Source organism: Neovison vison, chromosome 5 (assembly GCF_020171115.1).
Source record: "Neovison vison isolate M4711 chromosome 5, ASM_NN_V1, whole genome shotgun sequence".
Lineage (NCBI taxonomy): Eukaryota > Metazoa > Chordata > Mammalia > Carnivora > Mustelidae > Neogale > Neogale vison.
Window position 1 is genome coordinate 83,290,293 of NC_058095.1, and position 25,159 is coordinate 83,315,451.

The window sequence follows — 25,159 nt, forward strand, 5'->3', positions numbered from 1 at the left end:
TCAGGGTCCTGGGATCGAGTCCCGCGTCGGGCTCTCTGCTCGGTGGGGAGCCTGCTTCCCTCTCTCTCTCTCTGCCTGCCTCTCCATCTACTTGTGATTTCTCTCTGTCAAATAAATAAATAAAATCTTAAAAAAAAAAAAAAAAGAATCCCCCTGTAGACTACATGAGGCCAGGCACTTGCTATTCCTAAATAGCGCCAGACATATAATAAGTTCTCAAGATCATATCTGGTAAATAACAGCGTAATTCTCATAATGAGGCAGGCATTATCATCCTCATTTCTTAGGGGGTAAAACTGAAGGCCAGAGAAGTTAGTTCCTTGCCAAAGGTCACTATTTAGTGGTAGAGCTGAGGTCTGAATTTCAGAGCTTATATTTTTCGGTAACCAAGCTATACTAAAATTGATGGATTAGGGAGGGGTGCTGAAAGGCAAGGCAGAGTGGAGAGAATGATGGAGAAAGAAAGTATTTCCGACATACTGGAGCAGGGGTCAGGAAACTACAACCCTTACCTGGATCAAATTCAGTCCATGGCTTATTTTTGCATGGCCCACAAGCTAAGATGGTTTTAACATTTTGAAGAACTACAAAATATGCAACAGAGACTGTACTCAGACCTTAAAGCCTAAACTATTCATTATCTGGCCTTTTACATAAAGAATTTGCTGGCCCTTGTATTATAGTTAGCACACAAACTTTCAGAGGCCAACAAAATACTAAGTATATATGTTTCTCCCTTACTTCTTTAGTATAGTCTGAAGACTCGGATAATTCAAACTATAATTTCAATGTGTTGTACAGTTTTATTTCCTATGCACTAGTGTTCAACTGTGAAAACATATTACTTAGCTATTAATTGAATGGTGTACTCACAAATGATTTCCCAAACTACAGAAAATACACTGTTAAGTAGATCAGCATGTAAGGACCTGGAAAAAATGTCATAATATATTATTAAGTACAAAAATCAAGTTACAAAACACTATATTATAATGGAATCCTATTATTAAAATGAAGTCTATAATATAGGATTACAAGAATTCTTGGAGGATAAAAAACTCCAAACTCCTAATGTTCATTTCTAGGGATTACAAAATGAAGGAAAAAGAAATTTCACTTTCTACTTTATATGCATCTTTATGATTCCAATTTTTTTCCAACAAGCACGAACCACTTTTGAAATTCTTAGGACAACAGTAAAATGTCCGAATAAATGCTTTTCCTTTTTAAAATAAAAACATTATGTTTCAGTTTACAGAAAAGGGTAATAAAGGTAGCTATAGGACTTCACTTCTGCCTAGGATGTAAAAGCAGGGTAGAACTTTGCTCCCATCCTAAAAACAAGAAAATGTCAGATAAATTACAAAATCATAACTTTTCTTGAATTGAGTTGAGATTACAAGTTGATCAAATAGTCTTGAAATCCAAGGAAAGACTGGTCCTTCCCAGAAGAGACTGGAAGTTAGGTTACCTGTGGCGGAGCATGGGAGGAAGTTTTAGCATGTACTATATAAACACGTAAGAAGTCAGCTCAATGTTTAACAAATTGCTGAAAGCCAAGTGTGAGCTAGCATTAAGGTACAAAAACCAGTAGGTGACACTGACCCAAAGCAGAGTTTATTCCTACTCACAGGCTCTTCACTGCGATCCTACATCAGATGTTCCCAAGAAAGACAGGCAACAGGCAGGAGAGCTGAGAAAACCTTCAGCAGTGGTGCAAGCCTGGAAAGGGGAAGTGGCTGCTGCTGCAGCTACAAAGCCCACAAGCCCTGATTGCCGAATAGAACAAAAGCCTTAAGCCACTGGGTGAGGGGTAGCAAACTTTTAAAGATCCATTGCAGGGGTGCCTAGTTGGCTCAGTGGGTTAAAGCCTCTGCCTTCGGCTCAGGTCATGATCCCAGGGTCCTGGGATCAAGCCCCACATCGGGCTTTCTGCTCAGCAGGGAGCCTGCTTCCCTTTCTCTCTCTCTACCTGCCTTTCTGCCTACTTGTGATCTCTGTCTGTCAAATAAATAAATAAAATCTTAAAAAAAAATAAATAAAGACCCATTGCAACTGGGGGACAATTGATAGAAAGAAAAAACTCTTACCCTAAAGGAGGAGTATATAAGTACCCTAGGTCAAGGATCCTATACCCATGCCATTAGAACAGTGGTCCACATCCAGAGGTTGACAATGTCAAGAGACATTTCTGGTTATCAGAGCTAGAGGGAGGATGCTACTAGCATCTAGTGGGTGAAGGTCAGGGATGCTGCTAAATATCCTACAATGCACAGAACAGCCCCCACAACAAAGAATTATCTAGCCAAAAATGTTAATAGCACCATGGTTGAGAAGTTCTGCTGAGGAAGGAGCAGAAAACTCTTCTGTATAACACTCACCAAACATACAAGGTAGAATATGGTTGCCATATGGAAAAGGGGTAGGATCACTAAGAAAGCTCTACCACAGAAGTCAAGGTATACAAAGCCTGCCTAAGACTGAAACTGAACTAACAACTGACAGCAGTCTACCGCTGAGGGAGGGACAAGGGCATGATGAGAAATGCCCTCTGTGGAGCAGGGGCAGAAGATAGACCAACTACTGCAAACCACTCTCCAGCAACCCAGCCTCCTCAAAGCACAAGATAATGCTGGAGGAACATGAAGCTGGTTGCACTGAAGGTAACCATCAAAATTATAAAATATAACTGCAACTAAATTTTTCACTAGATTGACTCGATTCCCCATACCAATAACTTAGCAGAAAAAAGGCATGTCCATTTCCAGGCATATATACTGCTTTATCTCAATGTCTCATTTCCTTCCTTCTTTCCTTCCTTTCTTTCTCTCTCTCTCTCTCTTTCTTTTAAGATTTATTTATTTATTTTGAGAGAAAAAGCACATATGCAAGTGGGGGGAGGGGCAGAGAGAGAGGAAGAGTGAACCTCAAGTAGGCTCCCCACAGAGCCTGGAGCCTGATGCAGGGCCTGATCTCATGCCGCAAAGATCATGACCCAAGCAGACATCAGAGTCAGATGCTTAACTGACTGAACCACCAGACACCCCTCAATTTCTCATTTTCTACACACAATACTCAGTAAAAAATTAGGAGAAACACAAAAAGGTGAGGGAAGACAAAGTCTGTGTCAAGTCTCTTTGTCAAGAGACAAAGCAATTAATTGAATTACACTCAAAGATAACCCATATATCAGAACTATCAGGGAATTTAAAGTAACTATGATTCAGTATGTTAAGTGCTCTAATGGTTAAGTGAATAAATGACTTTCAGCCGAGAGCCAGAAAGTATAAAAAGAATCTAAGAGAAATGCAAGAAATGAAAATGACAGTGACAAAAATAAAAACTGTCATTGACAGTATAGTAGCCAGCCTCTAAGACAGCCCCCAGTGATCCTTATTTCCGGGTATGCATGCCCTTATATAGTTCCCACCCATACTGAATAGGCCTGACCTGTGTACCTACAGGATACTGTAAAAATGACCATATGTGGCTTCTGAGGTTAGGTCATAAAAGTTATTGCAGCTTTCACCATGTACTCTCAGAGATCACTTGTCTGGGGAAGCCAAATGCCACATAATTAGGAATCCAAGCATACTTATAGAGAGGTTTATAGGGGGAGGAACCAGTTTCCTATCAATTAATTTGGCAGCCATGTGAATGATCCATCTTGAAAATGAATGCTCCAGCCTTACAAAGTCTTAGATAATACCAACCCTAGCCCAAGTCTTAACTGAAACATCAAGATAAATTCCAAACAAGAATCACTCAGCCAAGGCACTCCCAAGATAATACAGGTTTATGGTTATTTTAAGCTACTTAGTTTGGGGGTAATTTGTTATGCAATAGATAACTAATGCAGAGAGTCTCATTAGGAGACTCTATATTGATGAAAAAATATTCAATGAGATGAAAAATATGTCAGTAAAAATTACCCAAAAACTAAACATAGGGAGAAAAAAAGCTGGGGGGGGAAAGCAGAACAGAGCATCTAAAAGCTGCGTAACAATATGAAATACTCTAAAGTACACATAATTGGAACCCCAAAAGAAGAAAGAGGCACAAAAAAATTTGAAGAGAAAAGGACCAAGATGTTTCCAAAATGAACATAAATCACATCCAAGAAGCTCAGAACACAACGTAGGAAAGAAAACACAGACATACACACACTCTCCTAGACACATCATATTCAAACTGCTGAAAATCAAACATGTAAAAAATGTTGATGTGAAGCAGAGAAAAAAAGACACATTATATAGAGAAAAATAAAGATAAGATTAAAGCAGACTTCTTGTCAGGAGCTATGCAAGCCATTAGACTATCAAATGACATGTTTAAAGAACCAAAGAAAAAACTGTCAACACAGTTTTTTTTTCTATACCAAGAAAAAAATCACTTTAAAAATGGAGAAAAAAATAAAGACATTCTCTGAAAAAAGCTGAGAGAACTATTTACCAGCAGACTTGGAACCTTAAAGGAAGTCTTTCAGACAAAAGGTATATGATTCCTGGAGAAATCTGAATTTATACACACATAAAAAAGAAATAATGTTGCAATAGTGGACATGCAGGTAAAAACAAGTTTTAATTTCTCTAAACATTAGTTGAATGTATAAAGAAAAAGCAATGGCACTGTAGTTGGTGTTTTGGCATGTGCAAAGAAGAATCTATGATAATAGCATAGATGGAAGGAACCAGGAGTATATTATTGTAAGGTTCTTACATGCCCCATGAAGGTTAACCATGGCTAATTTGAAAAGACATAGGGTATCAGAATGGATTTAAAGAAAAAAGAAAAGATCCATCTATATTCTGCTTACAAGACACTCATTTTAGACCTCAAGACACCTGCAGATTGAAAGTGAGCAGAGGAAGAAATATTTATCATGCAAATGGATGTAAAAAGAAAACAGAGTAGCAGTACTTATACCAGACAAACTAGACTTTAAAACAAAGACTATAATAAGAGATAAAGAAGATCACTGTATAATAATAAAGGGACATAGGGAGGGAGACAATCCATAAGTGACTCTTAATCTCACGAAACAAACTGTGGGTTGCTGGGGGGAGGGGGGTTGGGAGAAGGGGTGTAGGGTTATGGACATTGGGGAGGGTATATGCTTTTGGGTAAATTGGAAGGGGAGATGAACCATGAGAGACTATGGACTCTGAAAAACAATCTGAGGGGTTTGAAGTGGCGGGGGGGTGGGAGGTTGGGGTACCAGGTGGTGGGTATTATAGAGGGCACGGCTTGCATGGAGCACTGGGTGTGGTGAAAAAATAATGAATACTGTTTTTCTGAAAAAAAATTGAAAAAAAAAAAAGAATATTAACCAATAAAATCTGGCAACCACAAAAAAAAAAAATAATAATAATAATAAAGGGACAAACCAACAAGAAGATATAACAATTATAAATAGTTTGCACCCAACATGGGAGTACCCAAATACAGAAAATAGTTAATAACAAACATAAAGGAACTAATCTATAATAATACAATAGTAGTAGGGAACTGTAACACCCCACTCATAGCAATGGACAGATCATCTAAGCAGAAGATCAATAAGGAAACAAGGGCTTTGAATGGTACATTGAAACAGTCAGATTTAACAGATACATTCAGAACATTCCATCCTAAAACATCAGAATATACATTCTTTTCAAAAGCACATGGAATATTCTCCAGAATAGATCACATATAAGGCCACAAAACAGGCCTCAGCCAATTCAAGAAGACTGAAATAATACCATGCACCTTTTCTGACCACAGCACTATGAAACTAGAAGTCAACCACAAGAAAAAATCTGGAAAGACCACAAATACATAAAAGTTAAAGAACATGCTACTAAACAATGAATGGGCCAACCAGGAAATAAAAGAAGTAAAAAAGTACATAGAAACAAATGAAAATGAAAACAAAAGGATCTAAAACCTTTGGGATGCATCAAAAGCGGTTCTAAGACAGAAGTATAAAGCAACACAGGCCTACGTCAAGAAACAAGAAAAATTTCAAAAACCTAACCTTATATCTAAAAGAGTTAGAAGAAAAAACAACAAACAAAGCCCAAACCCAGCAGAAGGAAGGAAATAATAAAGATCAGAGCAGACATAAATGATATAGAAACTAAAAAAACAATAGAACATATCAATGAAACCAAGAGGTGGGTCTTTGAAAAAATTAATGAATTTGATAAACTCTAGCCAGACTTATCAAAAAGAAAAAAGAAAGGACCCAAGCAAATAAAATCACAAATGAAAGAGAAGAAGTAACAACCAATAACACAGAAATACAATTGTAAGAGGTAATTATGAAAAACTTATGCCAACAAATTGGACAACCTATAAGAAATGGATAAATTCCCTAAAAACATATAAATCACCAAAACTGAAACAAGAAAAATTGAAAATTTGAACAGAGAACCAGCAAAGAAATTGAGTCAGTAATCAAAAAACTCCCAACAAGCAAAACTCCAGGACCAGATGGCTTCATAGGCAAATTCTAGCCAACATTTAAAGAACAGTTAACACCTATTCTTCTCAACCTATTCCAAAAAATAGAAAAGGAAGAAAATTTCCAAATTTGTTCTGTGAAGCCAGCATTACCTGATACCAAAACCAGATAAAGATACCACTAAAAAAGAGAACTACAAGCCAATATCTCTGAGGAACATGGATGCAAAAGTCCTCAGCAAAACACCAGCAAACCAAATCCAACAATACATGAAAAAAGTCATTCATAGGGCTTCTGGGTGGCTCAGGAGGCTGAGTGTTCAACTCTTGATCTCAGCTTGGGTTTTGATCTCAGGATCATGAGTTCAGGCCCTGTTTTGGGCTCCATGTCTATTAAAAAAAAAATCATTCACCACAATAAAGTGGGATTTATTCTTGGGTTGCAACTGTGGCTCAATATACGCAAACCAAAGAACATGATAGAACACATTAATAAGAGAAAAGATAAGAACAGTGTGATCATTTCAGTAGATGCAGAAAAAGCATTTGACAAAGGACAACATCCATTCACAATAAAAACTTTCAACCAAAAAGGTTTAGAAGGAGCTTATCTCAACATAATAAAAGCCACATATGAAAAATCCAGAGCTAACAACATCCTACATGGGGAAAAACTGAGAGCTTTGGTCAGGAACAAGAAAGGCATGTCCACCCTCACCACTTTAATTCAATGTAGTACTGGAAGGCCTAGCTATCAGACAACAAAAAGAAATAAAAGGTGTGCAAAACAGCAAGAAAAAAGTAAAACTTTCACTATTTGCAGATGACACTCTCTATAGAAAACCCAAAGATTCCACCAAAAAACTGTTAGAACTGATAAATGAATTCAGTAAAGTTACAGGACTCAAAATCAATATACAGATATCTCTTGTCTTTCTGTACACCAATAATGAAGCAGCAGGAAGAGAAATTAAGGAATCAATCCCACTTCTGATCACATCGAAAGTAACAAGATACCTAGGAATGAACCTAATCAAAGAAGTGAAAGACCTGTACTCTGAAAATTATCAAACACTGATGAAAGAAACTAAAGATGGCACAAAGAAATTGAAAGATGTTCCATCCTCATGGACTGGAAAAGCAAACATTGTTAAAATGTCTATACTACCTAAAGCAATCTATACACTTAATGTAATCCCTATCAAAACACCAACTGCATTTGTCACAGAACTAAAACAAATAATCTTAAAATTTGTATGGACCCACACAAGACCCCTAATAGCCAAAGCAATCTCGAAAAAGAAAAGCAAACCTGGAGGTATCACAATTCTGGACTTCAGGTCATAGTACAAAGCTGTAGTAATCAAAACAGTATGGTACTGGCATAAAAACAGACACATAGATCAATGGAACAGAAGAGAAAATGCAGAAATGAACCGACAATTATATGTCAGTTAATCTTCAACAAAGCAGGAAAGAATACCCATTTGGAAAATGACTGCTTCTTCAATAAATGGTGTTGGGAAAACTGGACAGTCACATGCAAAAAAATGAAACTGGACCATTATCTTTCACCATATACAAAAATAAACTCAAAATGGATTAAAGACCTAAATGTAAGACTTGAAACCATAAAAGTCCTTGAATAAATCAGAGACAGTAATTTCTCTGACACTGGCCACAGCAACTTTTTTCTAGATATGTCTCCTGAAGCAAGGAAAACAAAAGCAAAAATATATTTTGGGGACTACCTCAAAATAAAAAGTTTCTGCACAGTAAACGAAACAATCAGCAGAACTAAAAGCAACCTACCTAGGAACGGGAGAAGATATTTGCAAATGACATATGTGATAAAGGGTTAGTATCCAAAATCTATAAAGAATTTAGAAAACTCAACACCCCCCAAAAAAAAAATCCAGTCAAGAAATGGGCAGAAGATATGAATAGACATTTTTCCAAGGAAGACATCCCAATGATCAACAGACACATGAAAAGATGCTAATATCAATGATAATCGGAGACATACAAATCAAAACTACAATAAGATATCACCTCACATCTGTCAAAATGGCTAAAATCAAAAGCACAAGAAACAACAGGTACTGGCGAGGATGTAGTGAAATGGGAACCCTCTTATACTATTGGTGAGAATGCAAACTAGTGCAGCCACTATGGAAAACAGTATGGCGATTCCTCAAAGTTAAAAATAGAACTACCCGGGCGCCTGGGTGGCTCAGTGGGTTAAGCCGCTGCCTTCGGCTCAGGTCATGATCTCAGGGTCCTGGGATCGAGTCCCGCATCGGGCTCTCTGCTCAGCGGGGAGCCTGTTCCCTCCTCTCTCTCTCTGCCTGCCTCTCTGCCTACTTGTGATCCCTCTCTCTGTCAAATAAATAAATAAAATCTTAAAAAAAAAAATAGAACTACCCTATGACCCACCAATTGCACAACTAGGTATTTACCCAAAGGATACAAAAATAATAATTCAATGGGATAACTGCCCCCTGATGTTTATAGCAGTATAATTTACAATAGCCAATTATGGAAAAAGCCCAAGTATCCATCAACTGATGAATGGATAAAAAAGATGTTGTATATCTACAATGGAATATTACTCAGCCATAAAAAAGAATGAAATCTTGCCATTTTGTGATGAGATGGATGGAGTTAGAGAATATTATGCTAAGCCAACTAAGAAAAAAATAAATACCATATGATTTCACTTATATGTGAAATTTGAGAAACAAAACAAATGAGCAAAGGATAAAGAGAGAGAGAGAGGCAAACCAAGAAAGAGACTCTTAACCAGAGAGAACTCTAAAGAACTGATGGTTACCAGAGGGGATGTGAGTGGGAGGATGGATGAAATAGGTGATGGGGAGTGAGGAGTGCAATTTTTGTGATGAGCACTGGCTGATATATTGAAGTGTTGAATCACTATAGTGTACACCTGTAACAAATATTACACTGTAAGTTAACTAACTGGAATTTAAATAAAAACTTTAAAAAAGTAAATAGAACAAATGGAAAACAATAAGGTAGAATTTTAGTCCACCCACATCAATAATTACATTAAATTTAATGGACTAAACATGCTAATTAAAAGACATAGACTGTGGGACACCTGGGTGGCTCAGTGGGTTAAAGCCTCTACCTTCAGCTCAGGTCATAATCCCAGGGTCCTGGGATCAAGCCCTGCATCAGGCTCTCTGCTCAGCGGAGAGCCTGCTTCCTTCTCTCTCTCTCTGCCTGCCTCTCTGTCTACTTGTGATCTCGGTCTGTCAAATAAATAAATAAAATCTTTAAAAAAAGAAAAAAGACATAGACTGTGAGCTGCGATTAAAAAAGTGAGACTCAACTATATGCTTAGTTTGAATTCATTGAGAAATAAATCCATATTAGAGTGTAGACTTCAACACTTTTCTCTCAGTGACAGAATAAGTAGATGGAAATTCCATTAGGGTGGAAAAGACGTGACTAAGACTATAAGCAACTTGATCTGATTGATATTTATAGTTCACTCCACCCAACAGCAGAATAAACATTTTTTCTACCTCACTTGGAATATTCACCAAAAGCGACTATATGATGGATCATAAAACACACTTCAATAAATAGAACTGGAATCTTGTAAAGTATGTTTGGGGATCATAATGGAATTAGACTAGAAATAATAACAGAAATATATCTGGAAAGCTCCCCCCAATCTGTATGTTAACCCACTTCATTAATCCATGAGTGAAAGTGGAGGTCTTAAGGGAAATTAGGAAATATCTGGAATATTATGGAAAAGGCAAAACTATAGGGACAAAAAAACAGATGCCTGATTACCAGGACCTGAAGGGTAGAGGAGACTGACCACAAGGAGAAGGAGGGCATTCTGTGCAGTAATGGAAATGTTCTCAAGTGTGAATGTGATAGTGGCTCCATCATTATATGCATTTGTAAAAACATATAAACCTGGTCACTGAAACTGGTGAATTTTATTATATGTAAACTATACTTCAATAAATCTGATTTTACAAATTTTTCTTTAAAAAAAGCACATGGGGGGGGGTGCCTGGGTGGCTCAGTGGATTAAAGCTCTGCTTTTGGCTTGAGTCGTGATCTCAGGGTCCTGGGATCGAGTCCTGCATCGGGCTCTCTGCTCGGCAGGAAGCCTGCTTCCCTCCATCTCTCTCTCTGCCTGCCTCTCTGCCTACTTGTGATCTCTCTCTCTTTCTGTCAAATAAAGAAATAAAATCTTTTAAAAATAAATAAATAAATAAAATTTTAAAAGCACATGGAACAGGAAAAATGAAATTCAAGTTTCCATGTACACTCCTGTATGTTTCAGTGTTGGCTGCCCCATGTGCCCTTCACTACATGAGCACCCTACACCCACACCCCCATGCCTACTGAAAGGATTATTCCGAGCCTCAGTGAACCAAGACCAAAAGTCCAACAAGCTCCCATCCTTTAAGAAAAAGTAAATTCAGTGTTTATGAATACTCCATCCTATAATTACTGAGAGTCTGAAAGTCCTCATCAAAATGACCAGCATCCTCTAAATTTTAAAGGTGAAGTTCAGATGTAAATTCTTCTTATCCATACAGATGATTTAATTCTTCCTTCCAGATTTCAGCAGTTGTCCTTGATTTCTGCATAAGGCAAGTCCATTTAAACTCCCTAATTCCATAAGCCATTCCCACGGCTCCTACCAGCTACTTCAGTCTCAAGTCTTAAATTCCGGAGATCAGATAAAGCTCTGTATCATGGCTAATGAGGCTTAATGCTCTTTCAGAGTCAGTCAAAGCTTTAGACAGGCTTTTCAGAATAAACTTATTTTTCCAGCATAGTCGATTTTCTTGCTAGGCAAGATTTGATTTCCAAATTGCACTAAGTTCTAGAAATTCAGGTTTCATTCTTGTATGCTCCCACATTTCAGCGGTCAATTAAGGAACTTTCTGATCCATGCTCCTGCCCTCTGGGGTTTGGGTAAAAGACAAATCTACCACAGAGAGTTATACTCACCTTGCTGGGGCTTTGATCCTTGGGGACTCAGTAAATCTTACAGTGGGACTTTTGTAGTTGAACAACTGTGTGGCAAGCAATGTGGTTTTGCTTATTTGTTAACTCACAAACTCCCAAAAGTAATGTTCATTTTCTTTTTGTAAGAAAAATGCCTCCAAATAGCCTAGATTAATTTTCCTACATTGTGAATGTTTCCTATTATAAATTGGAAAAGAGAATTATGAGAGCTGGTAAGGGTACAGCTACCAAGTCTGTGGGTACTAAGATAAGGCAGGACTGTGAGGCCTGGTAGAGTAGCTGCCTGACAGATGGCATTTTGGAACATCAGCTTTAATGTCATTCTTAGATGGAAGGTTCTTCCAGGTTGGATATCACATGATAAACATAACAATTATTTTAAGTCCAAAAACCATACTTCTATCTGCTAGAATCTTAGGCAAATCACATAGCAAGTAGTGCTCTAAACTTTAAACAAAAATAATGATATAAAATTCTGTTTACAGTATAATGTCAAGGGTGTTAGAGAAAGACAAAAAATAAGTAGGAGAAAGGGAAAGAAATACAAATATATTAAAATGTTAAGACATTTTTGGAATGATGGACCTATACAGCATTTTCTTAAACTTTCTTCACTCTTTACTCTTCCAAACATATTTTTAACTTTCTTAGGTTGTTAGAGACCTAATGTAATTTAACAAACACATGACACAATTTTAGGCAAGTTTTGATTTGGAAGTGTCTATTTACTTTTTGATAAACATAAGGTGAAATTGATATGCATTGGTTGCAAAATTTAGGAAATCAAATCTGCCCTATATCATACAAAGAAATGTGTAAACATGTCCAAGAAAATCAGTCAAAGCAACAGACAAAAATGAAATCTCGACTTTTTTTCTTTCTGATCTATTTCACTGTTCTACCAAACACCTTGCTTGGAGGGTTCTAATCAGGATATAGAATGAAACCCAAACTCTTTAATTTCTTTAGGAGAACACTTAAATAGGGCTCTTATGTGCCATGCATTACTCCAAGCATTTTATAAAGGTTAACTCTTTTCATCTAAGTAAGTCTTCAGTTTGGCATTCCAAGAATTCCCCACTCAGCTTCTACTTCCAGGCTTTTTCCACCTCTCCTATGACTCAGCCTCACCATTCTACTCTGGTTGCTTCAGACAAACTCACAGGCACCTCTCATCCTCTTTTCATCTCTTTCTGAGACACTGTCCCCTCCTCAGCCCCCAAAATCCACTTGTCAAAGGCCAAAGCAGGCTCTCAAATCCTATCTTCATCAAAACTTCCCAAGGCCTCTGGTCAGATCTGTGCACCTTTCCATTAATCTTTGTGGGACTAAAGGTACAAGTAATTTCTGAAGAACTTAATCTCTCATAGGAAATAAACCTAGTAGAGTTTACATCATCTTTCCTATATTCCTCTCCCTACACTGCCTCACTTAGTGTTGTGCATAATAGATGCTGCTTGACATGTAAATGTCATGTAAATACATTCAATCTATAAAATAAAGACAGACCTTAAAGAGCAGTTTTAAATACTTTGCATGGAACAACATATATTACCCCATATCATTTATTATCAAATTTGTATACAAATGGTCACATTACAAAATTACTTATCAATTTTTTAGGCATTTTCTATTGTGCTGTGGTTAAGCATTTTCATGCATCATAACTTAACATATTTCCCAAAAATCATCCCATAAAAGACTTGCCTTATATTGAAGTCATTATACAGTTCTATTATGAAGGGATCTCCATTTTTAAAGAAATAATATACTGTTTGGGGAAGACACATTCTTCTGAACTAATTCAATGATGCTAGCATAGAAACCATCTGATAAAACCCAGTTTTTCAAATGGGACCAGGAGACAAAGAAATTTAACACAGACATTTGAATTATCCCTAGGGCATGATTTAGCAATTGCTAGTGCGGGGAAATTCAGAAATAAACTTTATAAAGATAATTTTAAAACAAAAAAAGTAACACAGCCAGTTGTTATGTTGAGGAACCACAAGTACAACACTGCAGAGAGAAAAAAACACCCGAAGGTTTGAGAATTAGTAGTTGAAGCTGGAGATAAAACTTCTAATGTCACGTCATATGTGGGTTAAAAAGGCTCTGCACAGCAGCATCTCAGGAAAGCAACAGTGATGTGCTCTGGAAAACTCTGTCTGGAAAGGAGCCTCAAAAACATCACTACTGAAGACAAAGACACCGGAGTCAGAGACACCTATTAAGAGTTTGAACAGAAGTGCTTTGGAGTGCCTGGGTGGCTTAGTTGGTTAAGCATCTGACTTCAGCTCCGGTCATGATGTCATGATGATCCTGGATCAAGCCCTGCGTGGAGTTCCTCACTGAGCTGGCACCCAGCCAGTCACGTGGCCCCATCTGGCTCTGCACCCAGTGGGGAGTCTGCTTGTCTTTTCCCTCTGGCCCTCCCTCTTCTCATGCTCTTTCTCAAATAGAGAAATAAAACTTTAATTTTTTTAAAAAAGAAGTGCTTTGTGAAGTGGGAAAGTAGAAATATTTCAGTAATGTGTAACATAGTCTTATTTCAGATCACATCATGTGGTTATAATATTTTATATGTATCATATAAATAGTATATAACAAATTGACCCCAAAAAGAATTTTTTTTAATCTTCTCATTGGAAAAACGGAGCTTGCCTTCAAGGAGGGTGACCTTAGATGTAAGCTTGTATGGTTCGCTTCACAACCATCTAGTGCACTTTATTATGCCCAATGTCCAGATAAGAAAGTGGGGCTTAAAAGTTAAGAAACTCACAAGGACACACAGCTGCTTGGTGCAAAGTCCGCTTGACTAAAAGTCTGTGTCCTCAACCACCACCTCCAAGGCAGGAAGCTTCCACAGGCCCTTTCTAATGTCAGGAGCCACAAAACAAACTGTTTTTCCTTCCTCCAGCAGGAGCAGCATAGGAAGCATACACTTTCCTTAGAAACAAAGTGCCTGTGAAGAACCTTCTCTGCTGAGCTCACACTGGAATGGCTGCAAGTCTTCTGTGCTCCCCAGAAGCAAGTCCCTCCCTGACAGCACCCAGTAGCACCACGAGGGTAGGAAGAGACAGCACTGGAAAGCTCCGGTAGGAGCTTTCTGATCCCTTGTAGGACTCCCCAGTTATATACAGCCTTCACCAAATGAGAGACAGGGGTGAAAATACTCAAAAGACAGATGGAATTGACATATCTTATGTATCCAGTCTCTTCTTACGTTCTGTTGGACATGTGTTTGTTAAATGGACTAGAGAACTTTTAGAGCTACAAAGACTGAGAACCTTGATTAACTGTATTGGACCTCAATCGCAGTGCAGCTGCTGACCATAAAACACACTTAGTCTTTTGGGTTTGCTCCCAGATCATTGGTGAGAATGTCATCACAGAAACCACATGAAATGTTCAACACTGAGTCAACAGAAATGCAAAGCCTCACAAAATATAAGAAGGGTATCAGGAGTGACGCTTCTTTCAGTTTTTGGTAAATCCACTTAAACCTTTTGGCAATAAGTGCAATATTTTTAAAAGACAAGTTTATACATCTGGGTTCTTATATAGAGGCAGGAGCTGTCTATAGACACAGGAGCTTCAGGAGGGATTTTCCTGAGTGGGCAGGCAACCAATTGCCAGCACAGCCCCTGGAGAGCCTGCCTGCAGCTTTCCCTGCTGTGCCAACAGTGCCCCAAGGAGTTCTTTTTCTAAGTAAAGTTGTTGGAAAAGTTAAGTGCAAATGTTACCAGAAATGAAAGTGTGTATTTCAGATGGTTTAAGTTTTTACAATTACATATGAGAACAGGAATATAATCTCTCATTCAAAGAAACGTAAAGTGAAAGTGTTAGCTGTCCAGAAAACCTATTTCTGTTCAAAATTCTAATACCTCTGAAAAACAATATCTAATCACAGTAGTTTGATGAGGAGATGTTATAGGAGATGTTTTGAAACAATGCTTCCTATCACATAAAACACAACCCTGACCTTCAGTGTACAAGATGCCCACACCTTGCACTGCCCTTTATCTCTCCCCCACCCCCCTGCTCCCCCCGCAACCCCACGTTCTTCCAAGGAGGTTGGAGACGATCTCTTCAAGTCCTTAGAGACTTGAGAGTAATATCAACTCACCTGAATGTGCATGGCGCCCTCTACTGCCTCTTGAATATTCAAACACCCACTGATGAGTGACAGCTGTTCTTCAGCACCCAGGGAGCCTTTCAGAGAACCTGACTGCTCCAGAAACTTCATCTCTTTTCTAGAAAGAAGAGTGACCCTGTGAGTATTCTAAAGCAAATTTAAAAACAAAGGTAAACGCAAATCAGTAGGGAAATGCAAATCAAAACCACAACGATATACCACTTTACACCCATAAGGATTTAAAAAATAGAAAATAAAACAAGAGTTAATGAGGATGTACAATGTCGTGGAAATGTAAAAGGGGAAGTCACTGCAGCAAACAGTTTGATGGTTTCTCAAAAAGTAAAAAAGAGTACTAACTACCATATGATCCAGCAATTCCAATTCTGTCAATATCCCCGCAACGTGAAAGCAGATACTCAAATAGGCATTTGTGTCTTCATGTTCATAGAAGCATTGTTCACAACAGCCAAAAGATGAAACAATCCAGAAGTCCATATATGGATGAAAACAAATGTGGTACATACATACAATGGAATTCAATAGAATGGAATTCAGCCTTCAAAAGGCCGGAAATTGGATACCTTGGTGGCTCAGTTGGTTAAGCATCTGCCTTGGGATCAGGTCATAATTTCAGGGTCCTCAGAGCCCTGCATCAGAGGCTCTCTGCTCAGCAGGGAGTCTGCTCCTCCCTCTCTCTTTTCCTCCCCCCTGCTCATGTGCTCTCTCCCTGACCTCAAATAAATAAATAAATAAATAATCTTTTTTAAGGGGGGGGGCAGGAAAATCTGCAGCATGGATGAACCTTGAGGACATGACACCAAGTGAAATCAGTCAGTCACAAAGAGACAAATACTGTATGATTCCACTTATATGAGGTACCTAGAATAGCGACATTCAGAGGCAGGAAGTAGAATGGTGGCTGCCAGGGCTGGAGTAGGGTACCTGTGGTTTAATGGGGACAGTTTCAGTTTCACAAGATGACCTTTTGGAGATAGATGGTTGTACAACAATGAGAATACACTTGATATCACTAAACTGTATTCCCCAAAATTATTAAGATAGTAACTTTGATGTTGTATTTTACCACAATCAGACTTTTTTTTTTTTTTTAAGAGATGAGGCAAGGCCAAGAGGAGGGAAGATTAGAAAGTAGTAGTTCTTCACCTACTTCCATCAATCCCGAGGGAACATGATTGAAAGAAAGTATCTCACAGTCTGGACTAGGGGCTTCACAGGGCATCACTCATGCAGTCACAGAGACCCGAGCTCAGAAGCACGGTCTCACTGGGTTTAATGCTCTGCAGTCACGGTTTCAAAATGCTTAATGAATATCAAGCAGAGGGCCCCACAGTTTCATTTGCACTTGGCCTCACAAATTATGGAGTCAGTCCTGCTTATAATTCATAACATAGTAAATAAATACAAACACATACAACATATACAAACACAACATTTATACTTTCCAAAAGATTCTGTGGATTTCTGCCAGTGAGTCAAATAATTTTTACATCATTTCATCTTCACAGTTTTAATCTTTAAGCTGTCAATGTCTTCAGCCAAAGACTATCAGGAATAAACCTACAGTGTAACAAGTCAGGTTTGTTACTCTCTGCATTGAGGGAGAATGCCCAGTAGGGGGAACTGTAGGGTGTTAGTAAGAGAGTGTCAGCTGGAACCCATAGCAGGATTTGAGTTTTGGTTGGGTGATTTGGAAGACAATCTGAGGGTCTGAGTTTACTGGATTGGATGCTGTAGAAAGAGAAGGAAACTTGAACATTGAATATCTCAATAAATATAAATGTTTGGAGGAAAGACTAGACTGAAGATAAAGCTGTCGGGGTGAAGAAGTAGCAGTCATTCATTTTAGCCAAGAGAAGGCTGCTCAGTATTTGTGGGTTGCACAGTGATCTCATTTTTGTCCATGGTTAGACAAATTTAAAATTTGCTTTGTCTCATTCTGTCATGGTCTAAGAGTGACTCTGTCAGAGAGGGGTTCTTGAGACTGTTTATGTACAAAAGGAAAATCCCATGGCCTAGCCATGAGTGCTGGACCAGCTCGAAATGTTTGGGGCTGTGCTTTTGTTGTTTTTTTGTTTTTTTCTCCTTCTTAAAACTATGCATCCTGTATTTTGTTTTAGCTACAAATTGAGAAACAGAGGGGCGCCTGGGAGGCTCAGTGGGTTGAAGCCTCTACCTTTGGCTCAGATCATGGTCCCAGAATCCCAGGCTCTCTGCTCAGCGGGGAGCCTGCTTCCTCCTCTCTCTCTCTCTCTGCCTGCGTCTCTGCCTACTTATGATCTCTGTCTGTCAAATAAATAAATAAAATCTTTTTTAAAAAACTGAGAAACAGAAACTGTCTTGCCACTGTTACTTTAAAAAAACAATTCAAAGATATGCTGAAATGCAAACAGATGGTTACACTTAGCAAAAAGAAGCTCCATGGCAAAGATAACAAGTTGACAAATGATCAGGCAGATTCTAATTCTTTCCTGCTTCTGAGTTGACAAAGATAAAAACACCATTGCACGTCATCATCACACATGGAACTTGAACCCAAATTTTTTTTAAAGGAAAGGAAGAATCTGAGATTGTTGTCATATAGATAATTTGGAAGATCCATAATATATTAGCTAAAATATATATATATCTTGAAGTCAGGCCAGAAAATGGCTCCCTTACTTTGGAGGAACCTAAGGACACATGCAGAAGTCCCTCTTGGCACAAGTCAATGCTGGGAACTGAGTACCCCTGACCACTACCCCCAGTGAGCAAGCATTGGAAAATATTTTTAAACATTACACATACTTTGAAGTAGAGGTTTATAAAGTTAGTAACTGAAAACATACAAAACAAGGTCTGTTTCTTTGCCAGTTCATCAAGAAGTCTGTATTAGTTGTCTAGAGTATTGTGTGGTGTCTTAGCAACAGATGAGAAATCTACAATCTCATCAGTCCAAACTCTGCGGTCATCACACCTCCTTCTTTGGCTCTCCTGACTCTCTTCCCCTGATAAGGACCCTTGTGATTACATTGAGCCCACCTGGATAAACTCCCATATTCATATTCCTAACTTAATCACATATGACCTCTTTTGCCTTGTTAGGTAATATATTCCCAGGTTCTGGGAATTAGGACATGGACATCTTTGGGGGAATCATTGTTCTGCTTACTACCCTTAAAAAAACAAACAAACAAAAACCTTTCAGAACAAATAGAATATGTGATATATGTAGAATTCCTATAAAATTACTGTTTGAAATTGTGCTTACAGAACAGAGAGGATTTATCTATTAAAGCTGCCTCAAATCAGATACTTAGGTTATGTTTGGCTCTTTGTACTTTGTGGGTATTTTTCCGCCATATTCTGAATTCCACTAGCTGTTGAAAAGTTTGTCGTCAATTTGTCATTCTTTTATAGGTAGTCTGTCTTTTCTTCTCTCTCTGACTGCTTTTAAGACTTTTCTTATGTCCCTTGGTGTTGTGTAGCTTGCCTGTGATGTATACAGATACAGCTATCTTTTTTATTTCTCCTGCTTAGGACACTTTGTTCTTTCAGAATATGAGGATCTATGTCTTCAACTGAAATGAAGTCTCAATAATTTTATCTTCATAAATTGTTCTTCCTTATTCTCTCTAAATCTTTCAGACCTCTAATGAGATATGTAGGGTATCCTCTCTGTATCTTCCATATTCCTTAACTACTTTTTCACATTTTCCATCTTTTCATCTCCTAAATTCCATGCTAAATATCTTCAGATCCGAATTCCGGTTTACTATGCTCATAAAACCTTGTCTCTCATGTATTTGGGGATTTTTAGCTGTGAGCTGATGTTCACTGAATTCTGTGGGAATTCCTTGATCCTCTGGTTTAAGGTACATTATTCTGGAGACGATATGCATCTTCCTTCTGATAGGCACTGCAGGCAATACTAACAAAGGAACCAATCTGAATTCTTGGATTAGCGGTTTAAAGACGACACAGGTAATAAGAATTTGGGCTCCAAACTCTTAGAAAGGTGGTTTGTGGTTACAAATTCTCAGAGAAACTCTTTCTCCCCTCCACCCAGAAACAAGGCCAAGACAGACAAGCCTCCACATACAGATTAGTTATTTTGTCCTACTATTCCTTTCACTAGCAGTGTTGCCCTCTGAATACTAGCTTCACTTGGGGGTCTACAATTGGATATCCCATCTTGCACAGACTAAGGGTTGCTGTTAGAACCAAAGCAAGATTGGCAAATATCTTAGAGCAGCTGTGATGTCCACATATCTTTTAGGATCTGCACTCCCAAATTTGACCTCTCGGAATTTCCATTACTTTCTTGCCAGCTCAGCTATGCATTATAAGCTATACATTTACTTAATACTTTTAAGTATTTTGAAGTGGAAAGGGCTTTCAGGATACTCAAATTGCCATATTACCAGAAACTAAACTCTAGACTATTTCTTTAAAATCTAATATTCTTAAATATCATGTGCATTTTATATTTCATGAGAAAAGAGAAATACTATAACATATATCCATTTCAGTAATGAGTTATTCAATGTGAATATGATGTCTACTATGCACATGAATTTATAACATACAATTGCTAATTGACGAAACATGGTTCTTGTTCATATGTGTAGCAAAAAAAAAACCCCTTTTTTCTTTTAAAAAGTGGTAACTTTTTAGAGTTACCACTGGTAAGGCCTTACTCTTCTGTTTCCCAATTTTGCCCACTTGGAAATTTTATATATATATTTTATATACATATATAATTTATATGTATTATTGTGTTATATAAATATTATATATATTTACATATATAATACCTAAAAATTCACCTGAAGCCAATAAACTTAGTCTTAAAAACAATATATTTCTGAAATGCATCAAAACACAAAGAATGCTTCTTTTTTTACATAATCTAGCCTATTCGCTCTGTTGCTTCAGAAATTGAGGCCCAAACTGGTTACAGACTCACTCAAGGATATAAAGCGTTAGCCACGTGTGGGGTGGAAAACAGTCTTCTGACTCCTTCCCTTAAACATACTGAATAAGAACTGCTTTTTCCCCACTCTTCCTACTAAACCACGAAGGCTCTGTCATGTAAAAAAAAAAAAAAAGAAAGAAAGAAAAAAAATCCTGTCTGGTGGGACTTACTTATAGGACTAATTGGCACAATTTATTGGCTTAAACCCAAAGATTCAAGGTAGCCAGTTTCCTGGAGAAAATAGAAGTTTGCATCCACTCCTTCCCTCATGAATGCTGCCTAACACCAGAGTCCCAGCCTGTCAAGTTTGAACTTAGGACACAGGGCTCCTGTTTTCCATCTGGGGAGCCCTGGTGTACCTAACAACCCCCCGCCCCAGCTCCTTTCAGGATTTCATTACCAACAGAGTTCGGCCTACTGGGAGCCTGTGCCTCGTGGTACATGGCCCATCAATTAGTTGATCCCTGCTGGGCAGTTTGAAATGAAGACCCTCAAAGTGGGTTAGTCAAGGGTTGGTGGAGCTATAGACATACATCCAACAGTACAGCCACTGCAATGGTGGGCTTTAGTAAGGCAGGACCCCAGACAAGGACCAGCTAGGAAACCATCCTCCCCAAAACTGCTGAAAGTTCCCAGAGCTGTTGACTGACTACCAGAAGCTCAGATGTCGCCTGAACAATGTCCCATTTCTGCAACAGTGATGTAGCTGCAGGGATAGCTTCCAGTGTCCCTTGCTTCCTTGAAGAGCCTCACAATCAATCCCCACTGACAGAGGCAATCTGGGTACCTCTATCCTCATAACCTGAATAGGCCTAGCATCTATTTTGTTCAGAAATTAGATGGAACTATTGGCTGAAGGAAATTATAATGTATCTAAACTGCTTGGTTTTAAATGTTATGATTTATATAAATTAGACCTGCAGCAATAACTAAGTGTAGGGATCAATAACACTGGTAAATGTTAACTACACTGCCCATAAATACAACCAGAATAAAAGTGTTCATATCGCTGAAGAATGGTTTACAGCTACCAAACAAAAAACCATTTCTATTCAATTAAGTGTGTTTGTTGTTAAAGAGGAACAAGTAAGAAATATAATATGGTGCCCCTGTTCCTTTTCTGGAATGACTTTGTTTTCACAATTTATTTTTAAAAGTAAAAAGAAAGTAGAAAGAATAATAAACATCCCCATATTTCTACTGAGAACTAGCAACCACCAATATTGACATACGTGCTTCTTGTCATTTTTTTAAATAAGCAAAACATTAAAGTTCTTTTAGCCACCAACCTCACACAACTATTTTCTACTGAATTCAGACAGGGTTTTTATTTTTTTTTATAATTTTTTTATTTTTATATAAACATATAATGTATTATTAGCCCCAGGGGTACAGGTTGGTGAATCGCCAGGTTTACACACTTCACAGCACTCACCATAGCACATACACTCCCCAATGTCTATAACCCCACCAACCCTCTCCCTACCCCCTCTCGCCCCAGCAACCCTCAGTTTGTTCTGTGAGATTAAGAGTCTCTTACGGTTTGTCTCCCTCCTGATCCCATCTTTTTTCATTTATTCTTTTCTTATCCCCAAAACCCCCCACGTTGCATCTCCACTTCCTCATATGAGGGAGATCATATGATAGTTGTCTTTCTCCAATTGACTTATTTCGCTAAGCATAATACCCTCTAGTTCCATCCACATCATCGCAAATGGCAAGATTTTATTTCTTTTGATGGTTGCATAGTATTCCATTGTATATATATACCACATCTTCTTTATCCATTCATCTGTTGATGGTCATCTAGGTTCTTTCCATAGTTTGGCTATTGTGGACATTGCTACTATAAACATTCAGGTGCCCGTGCCCCTTTGGATCACTATGTTTGTATTTTTAGGGTAAATACCCAGTAGTGCAATTGCTGGGTCGTAGGGTAGCTCTATTTTCAACTTTTTGAGGAACCTCCATGCTGTTTTCCAGAGTGGATGCACCAGCTTGCATTCCCACCAACAGTGTAGGAGGGTTCCCCTTTCTCCGCATCCTCGCCAGCATCTGTCATTTCCTGACTTGTTAATTTTAGCCATTCTAACTGGTGTGAGATGGTATCTCATTGTGGTTTTGATTTGTATTTCCCTGATGCTGCGTGAGGTGGAGCACTTTTTCATGCAGACAGGATTTTTAAATGCCACAGCCTAAAAACACAATGATAACCTATTTCCCCCTTGGGAGAATTATGTTTGAGTAGCTAATGCGCTCAAAAACACCTGCTTTAAACTTTAGTAAGCCAAAGCAAATTTTAGCCTTTCCTCCCAATTGAGATTAGGTCAGATAGATGGGACAAAAGCAGCTGTTTCTTTGATGAGATGATGTTCTACAGACTTCCCGGGATTGTCCCTATGGTGAAAGAAAGGAAAAAGAGACAGAGGGTAGTAGCCAGAATAACCACACCAATGGCCTCACACAGATTAGACTCTAGGCAAAGAATCTATATAAGCAGTTTGGCCTCAAGGCCCTCTCTGCCCCTGGAAAAGACATGGTCATGAGGGGAGAGCCCTGGTCACACATTTACCAACTGGAATGCTGCATGGCTGAATGTCTAGAACCCTACTGTGCAGGGATCCCAAGAGAAAACCAGATGAAACGTTTGGAGGAGCTTTCAGATATACTCAGACAATCCCTCAAGTTCAGTAACTATGCCCATAAATCAAAACCAGCCATTTGGCCATGTTTTATCCCAGTTAGACCATTTCCAATATTTTTCATTGGTATTTTGGAAGAACTTAACACATAAACACCTGGAAAAGAAAGAGGTCTTAGTGGGGTTTTCAGCAAGCTCAGACATTCCAGAACGTTGCAGTCTACACCATTTAAGAACTAAGAATGTACTCATTCAAGACACAGGAGTATGTGGCTGCAGCCTACCATTTCTACCTCTAGAGGTCAGCCTAGCACTAGAAGTCAAAATACTTCCATCTTCTCTTCAATGAATTTATAAATTTTTATTCAAAATTGGAGAAAAGAAAATGTTCAGAATTATCCCTGTAGGGCAAAATATGGGTGGTTTAATTTTTTCATATTTCTATTTTTGAAGTTTTATTCAAAAGGAGCATTTATTACTTTGAAAAGATAAAGACAACGTTCTAGAAATTGGAATCCTTGTCTACTACCACTGGGACTGCAACACATGCAGCTGCTATGGAAAATAGTATGGTGGTTCCTCAAAAAATTTTAAAAATGGACTTACCACAAGACCCAGCAATCCACTTCTAGATATATATTCAGAAGAAATGAAAGCAGGAACTTAAAGAGATCTTTATACATTCATGTTCATAGCAGCATTATTCACAATAGCCAGAAGGTAGAAGCAACTCAAATGTCTGTCAGTGGATGAAGGGATAAACAAAATGTGGTCTATACACAAGAAGGAATATTATTCAGCCTTTAAAAAGAAGGAAATCCTGGGGCACCTAGGTGGCTCAATCGGTTAAGCATCTGCCTTTGGTTCAGGTCATGATCTCAGGGTCTTGGGATCGAGCACCACATCAGGTTTCTTGCTCAAGGGGAGTCTGTTTCTCCCTCTGCCTCTGCCCCTACCCATTGTTTGTGTGCTCTCTCTCTCAAATAAATAAAATCTAAAAAAAATAACCACGCCCCCCCCCACATCCGTCCAGGCACTGTCCTTTGATCAGCAACAACAATGCTAAATGGAGACTGGCAGATTCTTTTCTGGACAAACTGAAGAGTCAAAGAAAAGAGATAGCACTGATGTCTCCAGGCCCTTACCTTAGCTCCGTTGCTATGGTATCCCCATGCTGGATTTTCTGAGTACCCCCAGCCACCACTCTAACTGCATACAGGCAGATTAACTTGAAGTGCCACAAAAATCCTGAATTCAGTTACCGCAACGTGAAACTGGACAACAGATGTGCAACAGTGCAGTCCATCTCCCACAGTGGGAGAGTAGATAGACCCTCAAAATCGTTCCTGATGTCTCTGAAGTGGGGATAAAAGGATAGAATACAAAAGGTTTTACTAAAGGGTGGCCCCAGACTTCTTTTGCTTGACAGCACAGTGTTTTTAAAGTCTCAAATGCCTTCCACCAAAGGCTAGGTCCAATTTGCCAAGGGCTACACCTCTTCCTACTTCATTGTCTCCTCCACTGGTTACCAGACCAGCCTCCTTACTTACCTGAATTTGAAAACCTCTCAGTGAAGTATATAAATTTAAATGTACTGTAGAAAGAAAAAGAACTCTCTCCATTTGCCCCACAGGATTGCTAGGGATCTGATTGCCCCCACTGGTCCTGCCATCACTGCCCCTGCTTCTCCCCTCCTCACCTGGGCACTCTGAAATTCTCTTCCCTCAGGCTGGTGGTGACACTGGGACTTGGGAGGTGGGGAGATATTCAGGGGAGCAGAGTGCTTGCATAAGCCTCAAGTCTGTCAAGTTCACTAACATTTACACGTGAGTATCAAGCCTTGGCCCAGTTAATACATGTACTTTCATTTGTTTGTCATTGTTGGAAATCTCAGAGAGACACAACTAGACAAAGCAGAATTCATAAC

General features: G+C 38.6%; 1 protein-coding gene across 2 annotated transcripts in view; it reads right to left on the reverse strand.

Moving 5' to 3' along the window:
- Positions 1-25,159, reverse strand: part of CRYL1 (crystallin lambda 1) — a 156,468-nt gene that overhangs the window by 88,308 nt on the left and 43,001 nt on the right. Inside the window, exons 1-2 of one of the 2 annotated variants that reach the window (XM_044249389.1) lie at positions 23,839-23,911; positions 15,605-15,731 (exon numbers count right to left, since the gene is read on the reverse strand). In XM_044249389.1, coding sequence (XP_044105324.1) covers positions 15,605-15,724 — 120 coding nt within the window. In that variant the 5' untranslated portion in view covers positions 15,725-15,731; positions 23,839-23,911. Of the gene's footprint in view, positions 1-15,604; positions 15,732-23,838; positions 23,912-25,159 lie in introns of those variants that run through there. The other variant, XM_044249388.1, reaches the window with a different exon arrangement.